The sequence below is a fragment of the Sander vitreus genome, chromosome 16 (assembly GCF_031162955.1).
Source record: "Sander vitreus isolate 19-12246 chromosome 16, sanVit1, whole genome shotgun sequence".
NCBI lineage: Eukaryota > Metazoa > Chordata > Actinopteri > Perciformes > Percidae > Sander > Sander vitreus.
This window is the reverse complement of record NC_135870.1, coordinates 13516772-13535051: the sequence shown is the minus strand read 5'-3', so window position 1 is coordinate 13535051 and position 18280 is coordinate 13516772. Positions and strand designations below refer to the sequence as shown.

General features: G+C 41.8%; 1 protein-coding gene across 5 annotated transcripts in view; it reads right to left on the bottom strand.

Annotated features, from left to right (window-relative positions):
• The window catches only part of LOC144531919 (mediator of RNA polymerase II transcription subunit 13-like), a 74574-nt gene extending 56294 nt beyond the window's left edge, over positions 1 to 18280 (bottom strand). For 4 of the 5 annotated variants that reach the window (XM_078272324.1, XM_078272325.1, XM_078272326.1 and 1 more), the window contains exon 1: positions 17177 to 18280. In XM_078272324.1, coding sequence (XP_078128450.1) covers positions 17177 to 17248 — 72 coding nt within the window. In that variant the 5' untranslated portion in view covers positions 17249 to 18280. The remainder of the gene's footprint in view (positions 1 to 17176) is intronic. The other variant, XM_078272328.1, reaches the window with a different exon arrangement.

Below are 18280 nucleotides of genomic sequence, written 5' to 3'. Positions count from 1 at the left end.
GTTACAACCATAACTGTTATATGGAATTGTATATCAATTAATTATTTTTATTCAAGAAGCATGTTTTTATCTCACTTTCTAACGTTTATCTCCCATCCTGTAGATGGAATGAAACAACCATTATGCATGAATCCATAATGTTATAGAAGCTTCATTAGTGTTGTGTTAACCTTTAAGTATTGTACTTTAGTGTACATAGATTTCTTGCATATAAAAGGAGACCATCAGACAAGTTGTTTCAATCAATAATTGCACAGACTCTGCCCAATTATGTTACATTTTTACTGGCTTCCTGGTTACACAGCTATGATCCTGTTGTGCAAATGTTTCAGCACATTTAACGTCTCCCTGTTGTGTTCTTATAACTGTATCTAGACACCTTGACTTGCTGCTGTTGATGCTGTCAAGATAGGATATTGTGGAGAGAAGAGGTGGAGAGTGACGGCGAGACATAAGAGATAGACATAAAGGATGGCCTTGAGTGAAATGCAGGGAATTAACTACAGGAGAGACAGCACTGAAATATAGGAGGGAGCTACAGAGAGTGAGAGAGACATGAGAAGAGGAAATAGTGGCAGGGTCAATGGTTGGAGCCCGGCCCAATAACTGACATCTTCTCCATTTAATCTAATGGGGCGATAGGTGTTTATGTTGCCTATTGCAGACTTGGGCGTGGAGGCTCTCTACCGTGCTACATTTAGTGATGAGCCAGTGAAAGAGCCAAACTTCTACCTCCATCATTTTACATTTTGCAAAAGAGCATACATATGCAAAAGAGCAAAAATATACAACCGTCAGTCAGCCTGTGATGCGCATGTGTGCTTTGGCAAACTCTTTTCCGTGTTAGTTTGTGTCCTTGTGTTTGTGTTTCTGCATGGATGAGTCGAGTGCACAAAAGGCATTGTTGAACAGGACAGAGATTTGGCGGTCAGAGGGGGGGAAATCTCTTGGTGTGTTGTCGCGCTACCCTACTCTCCTGTGTTCATCCAGCTATGAGGATCGTGTTTGGCACACTAGCTAGGGAGCCAAGACATCCAAGACCAGTTGAGAGAGGAAAAAATACTTACCCATTTTAACAGGGAGACAGGTGGAAAAGAGCAGCGCAAAAAAAAATTAAAGCCTGCAGTGTCTTTGAGTGAATGAAGAAAAGGAGGCTCCACAGCTTTGATACCCGTAAAGAGAGGGACCAAGGAAGCTTGTGTGTCTTTTCAGTGTGTGTAAGCAAGGGTTGCAGGGGTTGTGTCCGAATCAAAAATCCAGCCAAAACCATGCTTTTGAGGAAGCCTGTGCATGTAATAAAAACATACACCGCAGCATCTTATATGTGAGTGTACACAGAGGTATGCACATGACCCCCAGGAACATCCTGACTGCAGCATGCACCCATAATTACAAGCATGTCCCTCCTGTAATGACAGTGTATGTAATAGGAGATATAAACATTGGCACTGTGATAAGCCAAGCCCTAAAATTAGCCATGACAAGGTCAAGGATGCTGTTTCTCCCAAAGCAAAGAGGAAGACATCTGCTTGCACTACCTCGTCACTCCCAGTCAATGTCAAAGGTTCCTCCGCTGTTTGAGACAGCTGTCTGCTGCTACTGAATCAGGAGCGGAGACGAGGAGAAGTGAAATATCAAAAAACAATATTCACAATAAAGGCATACCAGTTGTTGGTTTTATAAGACAACACATGCTCTCTGGAGAATTAATTGTTAAAGATCCCCTCCAGACATGTTTTTCAACATATAAAAATACTGCTTGGAATACTAATTTGAGTCTGATAGGGTTCTTCCAAGACAATGTTAACAAGTTTACAGCCACACCAGCAGCTCTGTGAGGCTGTACTCAGGCACAGGGAGCTAAATACTAACATGCTCACAATGGCAATGCTAACATGCTGCTGTATAGCAGGTATAATGTTTACAATGTTCACCATTTTAGTTTAACACGTTTGCCAATTAGCAATAAACACATAGTACAGCTGAGGCTGATGGGAATGTCGTTATTGTTTTACAAAATCAAATTTTGACCTGATGCTGCTGCTAGATGAAAAATTAAGAGATCACCAGAGTTATTACAATTTATTCTGAGGGTAGTTGATATCAACGACGTTCCACTTCCGGGATTGTTCAGGTGCCGCCAGAAATTCCGCCAGATGTCCCTCTTTTTAAGACGGATGTCCCACACCTTACTCTCTTTGTGTTGGCATTCTAAACTCTGGTGGATTTATGAGGACTATGGTTAACTGCTCCTCAGATCTCTGCAGGGTAAATCCAGACAGCTAGCTAGACTATCTGTCCAATCTGAGTTTTCTGTTGCACAACTAAAACAACTTTTGAACGTACACATGTTCCACCAAAACAAGTTCCTTCCCGAGGCTATTTTGCAGAGTCACCGTCACTGTGTCCGGGGCTTAGCACCGCCCAAGACGATTGTGAATGGTTTAAAGAAATGCCAATAAACCAGAGGACGTTTTTCTCCCATCACGGAATGCTTTGTGGAATAGCCAGACCCTCCTCCGCAGCACGGTGGAGGAAGGTCTGGCAATGAGAGACTATACTGAGGATAACATGAATGTGGGCACCAAGTTTCATGGCAATCCAATCAAATTTTCACATTTCAATCAAAGCCACAAATGTGCTTGAGAAAAGGTCAGGGCATCAAAAAAGTCAGTATGATTCCTCCTCTGGGGACCATGACTGTCTGTACACAATTTCACAGCACTCCACCCTAGGGGTGTCACGATTCTTAAAATCCTTGATTTTATTACATTTTCGATTCTAAGGTCACGGTTCGATTCAATTCTCAATTTTTACATATTTTGCTTTAGCATAGGTTGCTATGCCATTTATAGACTAGACTTTTATGCAATATAATATCTGACCTTTGTTAGCAATGTACCACACTACATTGTCAAATTTAAAACATTCATTAACAACACAACAATAACATATCTCCAGTCAATTGGAAACTTGACAATTTATCAATAAAGTTAATAACAAAATTTAATTAAATTAAAAAAAAAAGTTTGCCGACAATGCAGAGGGCCAAAGAATTTCTAATAAGGGAAAAAGTTTCACTCTCTCCATACTTCCGGCTTCTGAACTGGTTGCAGTTCCACCAGAGTTCCACTTGGGGCGCCCACAGGCCAGTGCAGAATGAATGGGACTCTATGGAGCTATACCCCTCAAAATCCACTTTTCTCAGGATATCATTTTTTGTCTAGTAATTTGAACGTTGCATTCGAAAGGGGAGGCTAAGAAAATACACACTGCTGGGTGTTACATTTTTAAAGTGGCTTTTTTTGTTCTAAAAAGCCTTTTAAAATGTCAATGACGTCATATACATATACGGCCAGAGATACTGCTTTACGGCAAGCTCTGTCACTTCTTTTTTTCCTCTCGAGGCATCGACAACACAGCTGACAGGTTAGGCTCTCCCTGTTAATACATGTGCTAGAAAGAAGTTTGCGAAATATTCACTCTGACATTCTGGTTCTGCTTCGGATGCCGTCAAGCGGGGATCTCCGATCGTAATCAGTCCTTCACTGACCAATCAGCATTCATTAGCAGAATGCTAGCGTGTTATGGGCAACAACGACTCAACCTCGAAGAAATCAAAAGGACACAAGTACTCGTTCATTCAACTTTTGACCTATAATCCATGTTGAACTTGCAAAAGCTACAATCAAATCTGAGATTTCTCAACGACAATCAGGCGAAAGAGACAAATTTAGCCGTCTAGCTCCATAGAGTCCCATTCAGTTTGCACTCGCCTGTGATCACCCCCAGTGGAACTCTGGTGGAACTGCAACCAAATTCGGTACAAAGGGGCTGAATAGGGAGTGAAAAGGCTTTCCGTAGACGGGCTTTGCGAGGGCAGACGCTTCGCAGCGGCAGCACAGCAGCTGAGCAGTCAGAGAGCAGAGAGGGCGACTCGGCAGTCCGCTAACTTGTTGCTCTCTAATATAACCAATATACTGTAGGCTACAAAACGTTAATGCAGGCTGAAATTCAACCGTGCGGTTTTGTTGGGATTAAGCTATTAGCAGAAGGAAACTCTGCTAGCTGCTAGGCTAATGTGCAATGGTAAACACACAGAATATGGTACACGCACATAGCAGAGCTTGCAAACTGTGGCTTTTTTGTCGACACCGCAAACGTTGTCAACATAACTCACTGGAAATCCAAAATACTTCCACACCAGCGACTTCAGCGAAAGAGGAGGGGGTCTACATCTGCAGTTGCCATGCTATCTTTTGACTGGCTGTAGCTAAGTTAGAGGAGGTTGACTCGCAGCACTTCAACACGTGCGTTTTTTTCCGCTTGGCAAGCCGACCGGACGTGACATGGGGGCGTGGCAGCATCGACGATTCCATTTTTTTATTCAAAATTGAAATCGTGACACCCTTACTCCACCCTATAGTTGTTACTTTAAAAAAGGATGGCCGAATCAGGCCCCGCACAGACCAAGGACGAAGTTTGGACTGGTAGCTGGAGAGGTGCCAGTTCACCTCCTGGGCACTGCCGAGGTGCCCTTCAGCAAGGCCCCGAACCCCAAACTAAACATACATCATTCTGCACAGGGATGGTCAAAAATTTAAGTGCAGTAAAAATAACCACGACTCATTCTTGAGTGGTGTGGGAAATGAACATTTTTGATTTAGTAATCAATGTATCTTGGTGAAGCCCTATGATTCTATGTGTTTTAAGTTGTGAGGTTGTCAGATGAAAGTCAGCTGACAGTCAAATTCATGTGTGTCTAAAAAATACCCTCAGACCCCAGAGGGTTAACATTAAAGGGCCATTGTACTGAGGAAGGTCTAAGGTGGTGGACAAATGATGAGTGAATCAACCTTGTCATGATGTCAGCAACTGCTGTTTTTGTTTGCCTAAAGGATATATACTGTAAGGCAAGGCACTCTTAAGGGACTTCAGATAACACCACGTTTGAGTCTTCTCTCCTTGCTGCATAATGAGATTTGATTCATCACATCAACTCTGTCATTTGTAAGAGAACTAGAATAATTCATTTACAGTGGAGGGAGGCTTTAAGGCAAAATGTGCTCACTTTCTAGTGCAGAAATGTGACTGAACAAGTTGTATTTTCAGGTGGAATATTGCGCTAACTGGCCAAAGGCTGCTTTCAAACAGAGGTTCTGTGTATTTGTTGGCCATGTGTAAAGCACTAACCTAAAACCCTGCTGAACCCCTGTGGAGAATAAGCTGTGGCAACGTTGCAGGAAGAGGAACAGGGCTGCAGTCACGCACTCCTAGGCAGATCCACACACCCACACCCACACACACCCACTTAATCATTTTTGCAATAGTTCTTTCATTGTTAGTCATAAAATGTAAGGTAAAAAAGTGCAGACTTTAAACTTAGATTATATAGATAGTCCAAGTCCACCAATCGGATGCTGAATTGTACCATGCACTGGCCGATAAGTAGTGTTTATAGGCCAATTTGTATTTTACTCTCATTAATCTGCAAAAAAACATTTGACAGTAGGGCTGGGCAATAGGGAGAAAATCAGATATCACAATATTCGTGACCAAATACCTCGATAGGGAGAAAATCAGATATCACAATATTCGTGACCAAATACCTCGATATCGATATTGCGGCGATATTCTAGGGTTGACAACTGGTGCTTTAACAAAATATCTTCACACTTAGATTTTAGATAAATAATCATCAGTAATGTGGACATAATGTCTAAGTGGGGAAAATGCAAATAATGGAACAGTTACAACAGTCTGGTAAGTTCAGAAAAGTACATCACTTTACTGTAATGCAGCCTTTAACACCAGTAAAAGACAACACTTATGTCATATCACGATATTACGATATCCAAAATCTAAGACGATATCTAGTCTCATATCACAATATAGATATAATATCGATATATTGCCCAGCTCTACTTGACAGAAATGTCCTTTTGTGTCATGAGCGGTGCTGATGCTTACAGTATGCGTTCAGTGAAACAGGGAATCTATATGTACGTTTGTTAAGATGGCAGCAAATTCCTCGCCATCCAAAATGCGAAAGAGCAAATCAACAATTATTCCAGGCAGCAGTCTCCGTCTCTTTTAAAAACTACCCCAAGACTAAAAAGGCAAGAGTTCAAAGAAAAAGACGTGGATTTTGTTTCACTGTCAATAAACCAAGCACTCCACTTCTGTTGGTTAGCTGGTTCAATTTCTGATTGAGTGCAGGACCAAAACCAAGAGCTTTTCCTCCCATTGCTAAGATGGACCAAAGCTTTGACCTCACACTCACCTCTATTATCTTTCTTGTCTCCACTCTCCCTCTCATCTCTCAGCACTCTCTCACTGTCACACGGATGCCTATTGAATACAGCCGGGAGTATCTCACGCTCTCTCTCTCGCCTTTGCGTTATTCCTCTCTTAATGTCTTTTTGTCTAGTAAACAGAGAAAAGATAACTTTATGTTTCCTGAATATTTTTTGCGTTAGCACAGAGGAGATGGAAGAGTGTTCCGTCTATTCAAATCCCCTTTTTCAGTTTTTGGCAGTTAAATGGATTATCTATTACTTTACATGCTTTTGTATTCTTTGAACATTGATTTCAAATAGGAATCTAATCTTAAAACCAGAGAGTTAAAAACAATTTCCTGTATATATAAGGTGAACTGAGCCCCGACTCGGAAAAACCTAATCTGTATTCCAACCAGAGGTCATCTTCAGTGCACCAGACATGTGGTAGTAATCAAAGGAAAATATGGAAGTCAGAACTTGACTAATCTTTGGCATACATTGCTCAAACAGAAAGTACTGGATAAACCATATGACTTCAACAGAAAAGAGAATCAAAAGGTTTGTCATATTGCAGGTCTAAAAGACACATTCATACGATATATACTGCATATTGTTTGAAGCACAGGAGCTTTACAATGCAGAGGAAACCTCCGCTACTTAGATATCAGCGCTGAGAGGAAAACACACTTGACATGCACTTTACAGGAATGCTTCTGCAGACTGAAAATATTTTTTGCTCCTCCTGTTCTTTCTCAAAAAACTTGTGGGACCTTTTGAATGGACCACTTAAACTTCCCAACATGCAGCTGAATGTATGTTTGTGTTGGACTTTTTCCACACAGACAAGGCTTTGCAGCTGCCTGGGACAGAGGAAGGCGTGTATTGACAGCATGTTTAAACACAACTCTGTACTTGTAGAGCACTTTCACTTTCATGACTTTTAATAATACATCAATATATACGTGAAGCTAACTTAATGCGAAATACGTAAAAAATGTTTACAGAAGAAGTTAATAAAAAACTATATTTAGACTGGTAATATGCAGATCCTTGAGCTTTATTAAGGACACTTTTCTATCAGAATTGCAGCTGATGTGGACATTTTCAAGTGTGTTGTGCTCTATCAGAGCTGACAGAAAGCATATGAGAGACGCCACTTCTTTAGGAATCTCACAATGGTGTAAGAGCCTCACAGTCTGATAGTCTGACAAAGGAGGCACTTTAATGCAATTGAGAGACAGCTTGTATCAGCAGTTTTACCTACTCTGGCACAAGTGAAACACTTATTCTGTCAGAGTGGCGTAGCTTTCTCATCAACGTCAAATCAGTTTAGACACTTGACAAGCTGCCAATATTTGGGGTGTGTTCAGATCGCTTGTGATGACTCGCAGTCTTTATCAGACACATGCAACACTATCTATCTCTCTTTCATTCAATGTCAAAGAACAGGGTGTAATTGAATTATTTCTAATAGATAGAATTGAACCAATACAACTTATTTGAAGTTTCAGCAGAAACACCTTGGTTAATAGTTAAAATCCTTCAGGATTTCTTGAAATCAAACCCTGTTTGAGATTCTATTTATGGTCTGCATTTTTGACCAATGTATTTACATTCTGAATTATCTCTCTATATAGAAATTATCATTGTTTGTGGCGGAGTCCGCCATTTCCGTGCTCGATTCAAATTGCCTACATATGCATAGAAAACAAAACGTATACAAATACATATATGTAATCCTGCATTACCGTTTACTGTTCATTCTGCTAGTTCAGAATTAAAAAGCATTCAACGAAACACGGGGAAGCTTTTATTGTGAAGCAGTCACAGGACATGAATCTTTTAACAGCAGATCAGTTCTAAATAAAAAAGACCAACTCTCTTCTGTTGTGTGGCAAACTACTTGCAGCATTCATGGCATGAAATCCGATGGTGGTGCTCATGGCATTATGGAAAAGCAGACACCATCAACCAGGAGTGAAATCTTAAGTATTACAAGTTTAATTACACTATTTAGTGCTGGCACGTTGAAGCAGTTTAATGAAACATCAAGTGCAAAAAAACTAATATAAACAAAGACAATGAAGAATGGGGTGGCTGTGCTGCTAAGTCAGCAGTGAGAAGTCACCAGTTAGAAGAGGCAGTGGCAGGAATCAGAACAGGCAACGACTCCCCCTTCATCAATTAACCCACTGAAATCAAATTAACCCACAAGGTGTCGTGCTCCCCTCTGGCATTTTACACCACAAATGAAGAGCGATGCACATTACTGCACTTGTGAGGGAGCGAGAGCAACACAAAAGCACCAAACAGGTGTAGAAAGAAGGCCTCTGGGGCTGCAGACACTAAACAGATGCCTTTCCTCTGCCTTGTGCTGCCACCTTTACAAGTCCCTACAAAACAAGGGACCGTCATTTGATATGTGTTCTGCTGTAGCATCCAGCCCTGGGAGGTGAGCAAGCCAAGCGACCTAATTAGAGCAGCGAGAGTCCCCTGGGCTGAGTGACGGATAGACCTGCCAATCACGCTGCAGAAAGCCTCCATCAAGCCATGACTTCTCACCTGACACAAAGAGAGGCGGGAGGCAGGAGGCGACCGCAGCGGAAGACCAATAAGGACAGCAAGACATTGTGTACAGTGCACTGCAGCATCTCAAACAGCTGACAAGATCTCCAGCCATTGGCAAATAAAACAACACAAAGCTGCAGAGTCAGGCTGCTTTTAAAGCATTATGGGACAGGCTAAAGCAGTGGCCCTGCTTAGCCTAAATTATTAACGTGCAAATAAATAAACCAGTTTCTGCTTTACTAGTGGCTCTGGCGTAACTTAATTAACCGTGACAAGCCACAGGGAGGAAAAAATGAGCGCAAGACACAGACAAAAGACACAAAAGTGAGAAACTAAAAAAAATTTTAAACAGTTGCTAGGCAACATACAACATCTATAAGAATTCAGCAAGGTATTACATTTTTGAGATTTCTGTCTCCAGGGTTACAGTGAAAATAAAATATTTCAAGCACTTCAGTGGTCTCTTTCTTTACTCTAAAAATCAAAAAGGAGTGTACTGCACAACTCTGTATGTTGTCTCTCCTGAGCACAGCTACATTCCAACTCCATTTGTTCCCTTACAGCTGGAATTCATACGCTCAAATTTGGCTGAAGATATTATCGAGCACGTCATACATGCATCAGGAAAGTCCTGGGATTACCAGAATTTGACACAGTAATTGTACAATTAGCACTGCATGGAGGCTTCTGAAATGCCTACAAGTAGTTAATAGTCTGATTGTTCCTTAAATTGGGCAAATGGAGCATAAGCGGTATGAAAAATATCTAATTTGGCTTGTAATTTCCTGCATTGATTTTTTCCACAGGGATGCCATTTCAGATAAAATGACAGGGTTGCATACATCAGCATGACTTCTCCTTGTTTCATTACACATCAGATAAACAAAATATAAAAGGGGAAAAACTGGAAAGCAGCACAATGCCTGTTTCTGCATATGTGTGTGTGTGTGTGTGTGTGTGTGTGTGTGTGTGTGTGTGTGTGTGTGTGTGTGTGTGTGGGTGGGTGGCAGGGCCAAGCCATTAACTTCACCGTAGGTCACACCTGAACAGGTTTAACCTGCAACTCACCTGGCTACTGTCTGTAATCTGTTGTTTGCTTACAAAGTGGGAGTGGCAGCCAATCAGAGCTTCAACACTTAACTCTTTACAAGAGCTACAATGGTACCATAGCATGTTCATATCTTTGCCAACACCACCGTGCCCATGCACAGTCAGTCACGCCTGGTAAATACTCTATCAAACCCCTTGTGTCTCACTTCTATACTGCCACGTCCATTTATTCTGTGAGGCAAGCCAGGACTGAAATTGAGCTGTACAAATTTTCATTAGCATCTGAAAAATCATGGGTGTCTGCCTAATTCAAGATGAGAGAGATCGCCGTTTGGCAGCGCAGGCAGAATCAATGCACCACAAATGGCTGTAAATCAGCAGTCTGCACATAATGTGTTTGTTCTCATCAAGTACCCGTCTGATTGGTCGCAGATAATCTCTCAATGGAACATGGACACATGATAATTAGGATTTGCAACAACACAGCAGCCAAAATTAATGTTTTCTGTTTCCCCTTGTGTTGCAGCTCTAAAAGACACCCTTTAACCTAAGTGTGCTTTAACTGCAATTGAATCCCAGCCAACCATGATATTGGCAAAGCTGTCTGGCTTGCAGGAAATATTTGCCCAGTAACAAGCAGGGCAGTATCTCCCTTTAAAGAAATTCTCTTTGTCAAGGTGTCTGCAGTCAGCTGAAGAGATTGCAAACAGATTGTGTGATGGCACAGAGAGCAGCAGCATCATCATAGAAAACAAGTTTTATCTGTTTCTGGAATGTATCTACCAATCAGACAACAGGCCTCAGACTATGGGTTCAGACCAGAGGCAGTGTAGCAACACACATCCAAAATGTAATAGTTTGGAGGAAAGTGGTGTTAATCCGTAGGGGAGAAACACCACCGTTTGGTGGGAAATGTGTCTCGCTACATGAGATGGAACAACTGAATTCATCAATGGTGGAAAATAACACAAAGCACAATTCTTCTAATGCATTTGTACTTTACTTGAGTATTTCCATGTTATGCTGCTTAAACCAATACTTCTTACTACTACAACTCCACTATATATTAGAGGAGAATATTGCACTATTTACTGCACTGCATTTATTATCAGCTATAATTCCCAGTAACTTTTCTGTACATACTGCACACATTGTAAAAGTCTCAAACCTTACCAAGTGATTCTGTCTATAATTGAGTTCTAAAAATCATATTTTCTTAAAACAAGTGAGAAGTGTCAAGTGTAGGCCTAATTTTCTTGACTACAGTGCAGTGAGCTCTCTTATTTGAATTCCTAGGAAATTCCTGAAACAAATTTGAAACTGATTTCTATTTAAACAGGTTGAAATTACTAAAGACAGTCAATATGCCGCCAGGGTCCTCACCCACACCAAGACGTGGGAGCGCATCACATCACCCCAACCCTTATCCACCTTCACTGGCTCCCAATTAAGTCCCGCATCAAATATAAAATCCTCCTTCTCACCTACAAATCCCATGCCCTGGCCCCACAGTACCTCTCCGACCTCCTCCATCTATACACCCCACCCCGAAACCTGCGGTCCTCAGACACTGGCCTGCTCTCCATTCCCCACATCAGACTCTGTACCTTCAGAGACAGAGCCTTTAGTGTTGCCGCACCATCCCTCTGGAACACCCTCCCTGCAGATATCCAAAATGCTACATCCCTGGAAATTTAAAAAAAAAAAAAAACACTCCTGAAACACCACCTGTTTGCCACAGCCTACAACCTCTTTAGCTTAGCCACAGTGTCCTTGGGTTTCATGAAAGGCGCTATATAAATAAAAGTTATTATTATTATCATCAATATTAATAACTAATGAATATAGCTTTTTAAGAAAGGTTTTCTTTGCAGTACAAAACATAAATGATCATCACCCAACAGGATATGTAAAGTATCCAATTAGCTCCACCTCAACCAGCAACAACATTAAATTGCTGCTTACAGGAGTAAGTCGAATACATTTTGGTGATTATACTCAGCATAATTAAAACACAGTAACAGCAGCACTGTACATATCTATCTATATATCTGTCTCTCAGTGCATACGCCAGATAATAGCTAACTTTTCAGCAATTACAAGCACTTGGTAGCACCAGCTACTGCTCATTCCTACAAATCCTCCTTACCCACTCAGCCTTCTGTCACCCTGGACACATGCAGGAACACCAGCGGGCACTAAGAATAGAACACAGCTGGCAATGCAGGGCTTACATATTTCACACTCAAGCCACCATGCTCCAAAATACTCCTGCCCATCCCGTCCCATTTCCAGCTCTGGCACCAGCGGTGGTTCCCTCACTCTTCCCTCCCCTCCCTCCTTCCTGTCCATCTTTGAACCATTCTTCACCTCTGTGGCAGGGCCCTGACAAGTCTACTGCTAAGATAAGATCCATGACTACACTCTGGGAGAATTTCATAAAAAAAGAGATGTGTAGTAAAAACAGAGGAACGAGTGAGCAATCCTTGTTCACAAATCATTTTGATATGGCAGCAAACTATTTAAAGGGCCCTGTATGTGCGTCTGACATAGAGAATGCCATGTTCTCACAGGTGGGCCGGTGCCGGGTTGTGTCCTATTGCGATGACAAGGGATTCCCACAGCAGTGACAGGGGCAGATTAGTGGGAGGCGCCACACAGACTCAAGGTGAAGACAGTGCTAGCTGTCAAAATTGCAAGAGAGCGAAGCCAAAAGCACAGGTTGGGCGTAGGGGGTGGACTGTTGAGTGAGAAGCAGCCAGATGGAGCTGCTCCATAGGGCACGCAGCGAAGACTGGGGGTGATGTTTGGAAACCTGGACCGATCCTCTCCTTGTGTCAGAGGACCTGGCACGGTTTCAATGTCATCCTTAGATATCTCAATAATATGTATATCAAGTACCAACAGCTGGCAGATTCATAGTGAGGTTTACTTATCAGATAGTTCCTTAAAATGATGCACCTGGTGATCATCTTTTATCTTCTAATTGCCAAGAAATCCTGTGTAAATGACAAAAATAACAATAAATTGATCCTGCTTAAAATTGCGGCCAAAGCCGGATGCATCTTCATTCCTCTGTGCCTGTGCCTTAGACTTCCATTGTTGTCCAAAAACTATTAAAAATACATCAACGAGTCACAGTGCTGACCTGAGTGACTCCTTTACTTTACAATGAACACGGGCACTGTAGATTATTTCGTCAAATCATATAGCCTTTTTTTTTTTTTTTTAAAGAAAAGTCTATATTTACTTTTTTAAAAACTCAAAAAAAAAAAAAACATTTGGTCTTTTATGAGAATTGTTGACAATAACCAAAATATAGAATATTGCTAGCCTGACAGACAGTGGATACAAAAATCTGGATATTTTTACATATAGCCATAATATAAATAAACAGATACTTTAAATCTGGTTATCAAAGTATTGTGATCAAGACATTTTAAACTTTAAAAATAAACTCTAACACGGTTTCTAAATGACAGTGTTTGCAATTCTCTACAGCAATGTATTGTTACCTAACATATGCTCCAATACCAACATATCTACAATATCCAATATATCAGCCAGAATTACATGTAGCTTACCATCAATTTATTTGTCAGACTCTAGTTTAAGATTTGAGAAATTTGGCCTTTTTTTGTTTAATGTAACAAAGAGGTTTGTAAAGGAAAGATGTTCACATTTCTCAAAGATGTCGAAAATAACTTTTAGTACCAACACTCGGGTATTGTATCAGCACAAACGATTCCCAGCCATTTACAGTATGAGCTCCAACTTGACTGATTCTTTGGCCCTTTGTATCATGACACACACTTCATCCAACCACTGCCTCTCTCTCATCCCTGAGCCTCCTTGCAATATCCACCACCATTAATGACAAGGAAATGCACACAGCCTATATTAAAACAGGCACCACCCCTGATTACCTGCTTCTTCTTACAAGGCACGGCCACTCACCTGCCATAAATCAAGACACTGCTGTTAATGGTATTCCCTCTGCTTCGTCTCTTAGCACTTTATTTCCATGCCGACAGTAGCATCATTATTATACACGCAAGATCTCTATTGGAATACAGTTTGGCTAACGAGCCCCTCTTAGTTGATCACATTAGACCTCCACTTGAGGACACTTAATTACCAGTGTTGCACTCTGTCGAGGGGACAGAGGAAGTCCTTTAATTAAGGGCGCTGCCTATGTTTGTACAAGCCTGCGTCCTTGGGATATAGGATGTATTCGCAACCTAAATAAAGGAGATAAAAAATGGGAGTGTGGTGGGAGATTTGGTGCGTGCATGTGCGTGCATGTGTGTTGCATACATAGGTTTGTGTGTGCATATGGGTGTTTATTTGTTTCCCCTCTCCGTGTCGGTGGATGCATCCGTGTGTGCATAATGTGATGGGTGTTTGAAGTTTGTCTCCAGAGTCTAGATGGTTTTTACACACACACATACACACACACACACACACACACACACACACACACACACACACACACACACACACACACACACACACACACACACACACACACACACACACACACGGTCTTGACTGTCTCCATGCATTTCATATTCAGGCTGGGACTCTGGCTCGAGTCGGCATAGTAAGAACCGGCCCAGTCCACAGAAAGATGACTGTTTTCTCTCTCCCTCTCTCTCATTACGTTCCTCCCTCTTTAATTTTCTCTCTTGCTCTGTCTCAATCTCATCATTTCTCTCTCAAATAGGCTGAGGCTAGCAGTCAGGAAATGCACATCAGTCATAATACTTTCCTAAAATGAAAACAGATTCCGCTGCAGTCTCACACACTCCTTCGGCTGAAAACATTCCTGTTTCTCCTCTCGTCCTCCACCCTTCCCTCCTCCTTTGCAGCACACCAGCTCAGATCTTTTCTCCCACTTACAAGAGTCTTGTTTGCGTTCTGTTACAGATGGATGATCACCAGCAACACAAGACAGTTGTTTAGTGGGTTGTGTGATGGCAGCGATCTCAAGTATGTGACACCGGCCTCACAGAGCCCATGACAGTAATCTGCTGCGTCCCAATAAAGTCCCACAGTATGGGCACTTATGCTTTCTAAAAGGCACTTTTTATTGATGCGGGATGCAATAACAGCCGGTAAATCTGTGCCAGGACCGAGGCTAGTGCATGTTGGAATACTGTTTTGCAGGCTGTCAGACCAGAGTGCTCACTGGTTAGCCAAGGGACCTTTACGTAAAAACACAGCCATCGTGACCTGGATGAAGAGGTTAAGAAATAGCAACCACAGGGGTTATGCTTGCAGCTAATATATATATTATCATGTTTTTCTATTGATTGAACCATTGTTAAGTCTATAAAACGTCAGAAAAACGTATACAAATACCCATCAGTTTCCTGGAAACAAAGGTGATATCTTCAAATTGCTGAAAGTTGGCCAAAACCCCCAAAAGGTATTCCATTTACAATAAAAACAGAGAAAAGCATGTTTGACATTTTGTCTAGACACAAATCTCCAATTATTAATAGAATATCAAAACTGTTCTCAATTAATTTTCTGTCAGACAGAGGGATGCAATCTGCAACCCTCTTTCTGTCCCCACAGTCTCTTTGTCTCAGTCATATTCTGTAACCAGGACACTTGAAGTGTCATTAGTGTTTTGTTCAGTCTTGGACTTCCCTGTAGGAGCCCTGCCAGTGAGCAACCGCTGTGGCACTAGCTAGTCATAAATATTCTCAACAAGCCAGCTGATGGATGGTCTCAGTTTGAAAGGGATGTTCACAGGGCCAGCACCATGGCCAACAACGCCACGGCGAGTGAATGAAAGCTTGTTTGACGAGGGAATAACTTCGACTGAGACGTTGACAGAGACGTAATCACTGCTTTTGACTGTTACATGTCAGACGGAGAGAATTTAAGACGGCTGATACTGGAGCGCTTTTACATTTATTTCAGTGTCTGTGCACAAAAATTCAAAGAAGATGCTTTTCAGTAGCTTAGGATACTATTTTGAATGCATCCCTGCTTACAGTCACAAAACACTAATGAAAAACGAGGCGATAGAACTGCCAGTGCTTTGTTTCAAACGTTTGAGATTTCTGCAAGCTGTGTGATAACGACAAAGTTTCTTTCTCCTCTCTATCCACCAAAAAGAAAATCTAAATCCTAACATGTGACACGTTTTTCTTTTGCTTTAGCTTTGGTGTAACCTGTGTAGGGTAGCAGGGGTCAGCTGCTGTTGCTGGTGGACGACCTGCATGATCACCTAAAAAGCCCTCAGGACCCCTATGTTGTTGTGGTTCTCAGCAGCCTGTGCTTGAGCTCAGTCTACCACATGCCTTTCCACTTGGCTGCCTGTTGTAGTACAGTAGGACAGTTAACTCACTGATTGCAGGATGAAAACTGTGAAAAGACACTGCTCAATCTCCTCCACCCCCAAAACCAATGACTACTGCAAAAATTATACTGCCTGTGGAGTCCAAAAAACACAGTTTCAGTGTGAAAGTGTTGTTTCCGCTGTGTGCTTGATACATGCAGCGGTCTGTCAAAATCTTATTAACCTTCCTTTGTGGGAGACATTATTATTGCATCAATTTGTATCTGAAAAATAGCTTTTGTGTGCTGCTCAGTTCACATTCAAACAAAATCATCTCTAATCTTCCCATAATTAAACTGATAAGCCATTTTTTGTATATCAGCACAACTACAGTAGTATTCACTGAATATCAGAAAACCCGTAGAAATAATAATTCTCTGGCTGTAGAAATATTTGACAGAGGCAGCAGTACACCTTCTTTCCAAGTTAGTTTCTTGGCAATGCAACCGAGTTCCACTGAAATTATTGTTTAAAAGGGGAGGAGGATAAGGGCAAGAGCTAGGGGGAAATTAGTGTTTATCATTTGTTTATCTGCTAAACCCATGCCAAAACTGCAAACACATAATAACAAATAACAAATAAAGTGGTCAGTTTGTTTTGGTAGCATTTGAAATGTGTATGTAAAGCGTTATGATATATGTTTTGGCTTGGAATCAGATAATAAACGGTTGTTCTTTTTAAATCACGTTGATTTTAGCCTCTGGGCTGAAATGTCTAATTATAAACGCCGTAGAGAGGAAATATGGTCGTTTTTGGACCATTAACCTGCCGTGTTAATGATTACCTAATAACAACATCAGCTATGGTTCACCTTTGTACAGCAGACACACATTTAAGCGTGCCTCCCACGGTCTTATGACTTGTCAATCACAACTGGCTCGCGTGTCTTTGACGAGCATGGTTTATGGATACTGTAGCCTACCAGAGAGAAGATGTTGGAGTGGCAGTCCTCAAGGCTTGCCCCGTTAGCCACCCAATTCGCTGTTGTAGTCATAATCGTCCGCCGTTGGGGTCGTCAGCGCTGGGCATGTCGAAATCCTACATCGGTATCAAACACCGAGCAGGGCTGACAAATCGGTTCCCGTACGAGTCTGCCAAAACAGGCAGGCTTATAACCTCACAAGAGGTCCAGATAATAGACTCGGGATGGTCAGGCAGAGGAATGGGCGTATTTAAAAAGAAGTGCAGAATGTATCCATGAAGCCCCAGCGGATATAACGTTGTAGGCTAATGTAAATCCAAGCGTGTGTGGGGAATCAAAACATTGTTACAAACCAGGTCAGGCGGTTCCAAATGTGAGCATTGGTCAAAGACGGAGCGCACAAAAATGTATCCATTTCAATCAACACACAGAGGAAGATCAGCCTGTTTCCATATCAATCTTTCCGCTGTTAGTTTCATCATTAAATGAGCATAATCCATGGGGAAACGACTCCCTTTCTTCCGCGCCGAGGAACAGTTCCAAAAAAGGCGAAATTAAGAGTCAAAACTTCTTTTAAAAATAGATATACACGTTCGCTAGCTCTGCAAAACAATTAACTTAAAGCCGAGACCTTACATGCAGGATATCGGATTCCGTCTGCTCCACAATCTGATGCACCACTTGTGATAGTTTTCGAGAATTGCATGAGCTATTTATAGCCTTCTTTCTTACCACAACCGTTCCTCTCACAATGTAACCCAGTCTGCCTCACACAAAACAGGCGCTGCGAACAGGAATGTGTAATCCCCTCTGTTGCTCTTCAATTAAACGGACCGCAGACGAAGGGTCGCTGAAAAAGAAAAGCCCCCGGTGCTCCTCTGTGGCAAGGCGGACAAAGTCGAGCGGGTTCCCATGTAGCTCCGAAGCATGAGTCAAAGCGTTCAGACAAGAACAACTATTCTTATACTCCGCCACCAGGAAAACGACAAGCAGGCTTCTGTAGAACGAGGTTTGAAAAAAATCCTTCCTTCCTTTCAGTTTTATATCATTACGAAACGTCCTCTCGCGGCCACAACAGCCTCAATGTTGCACAAAAAAAATATC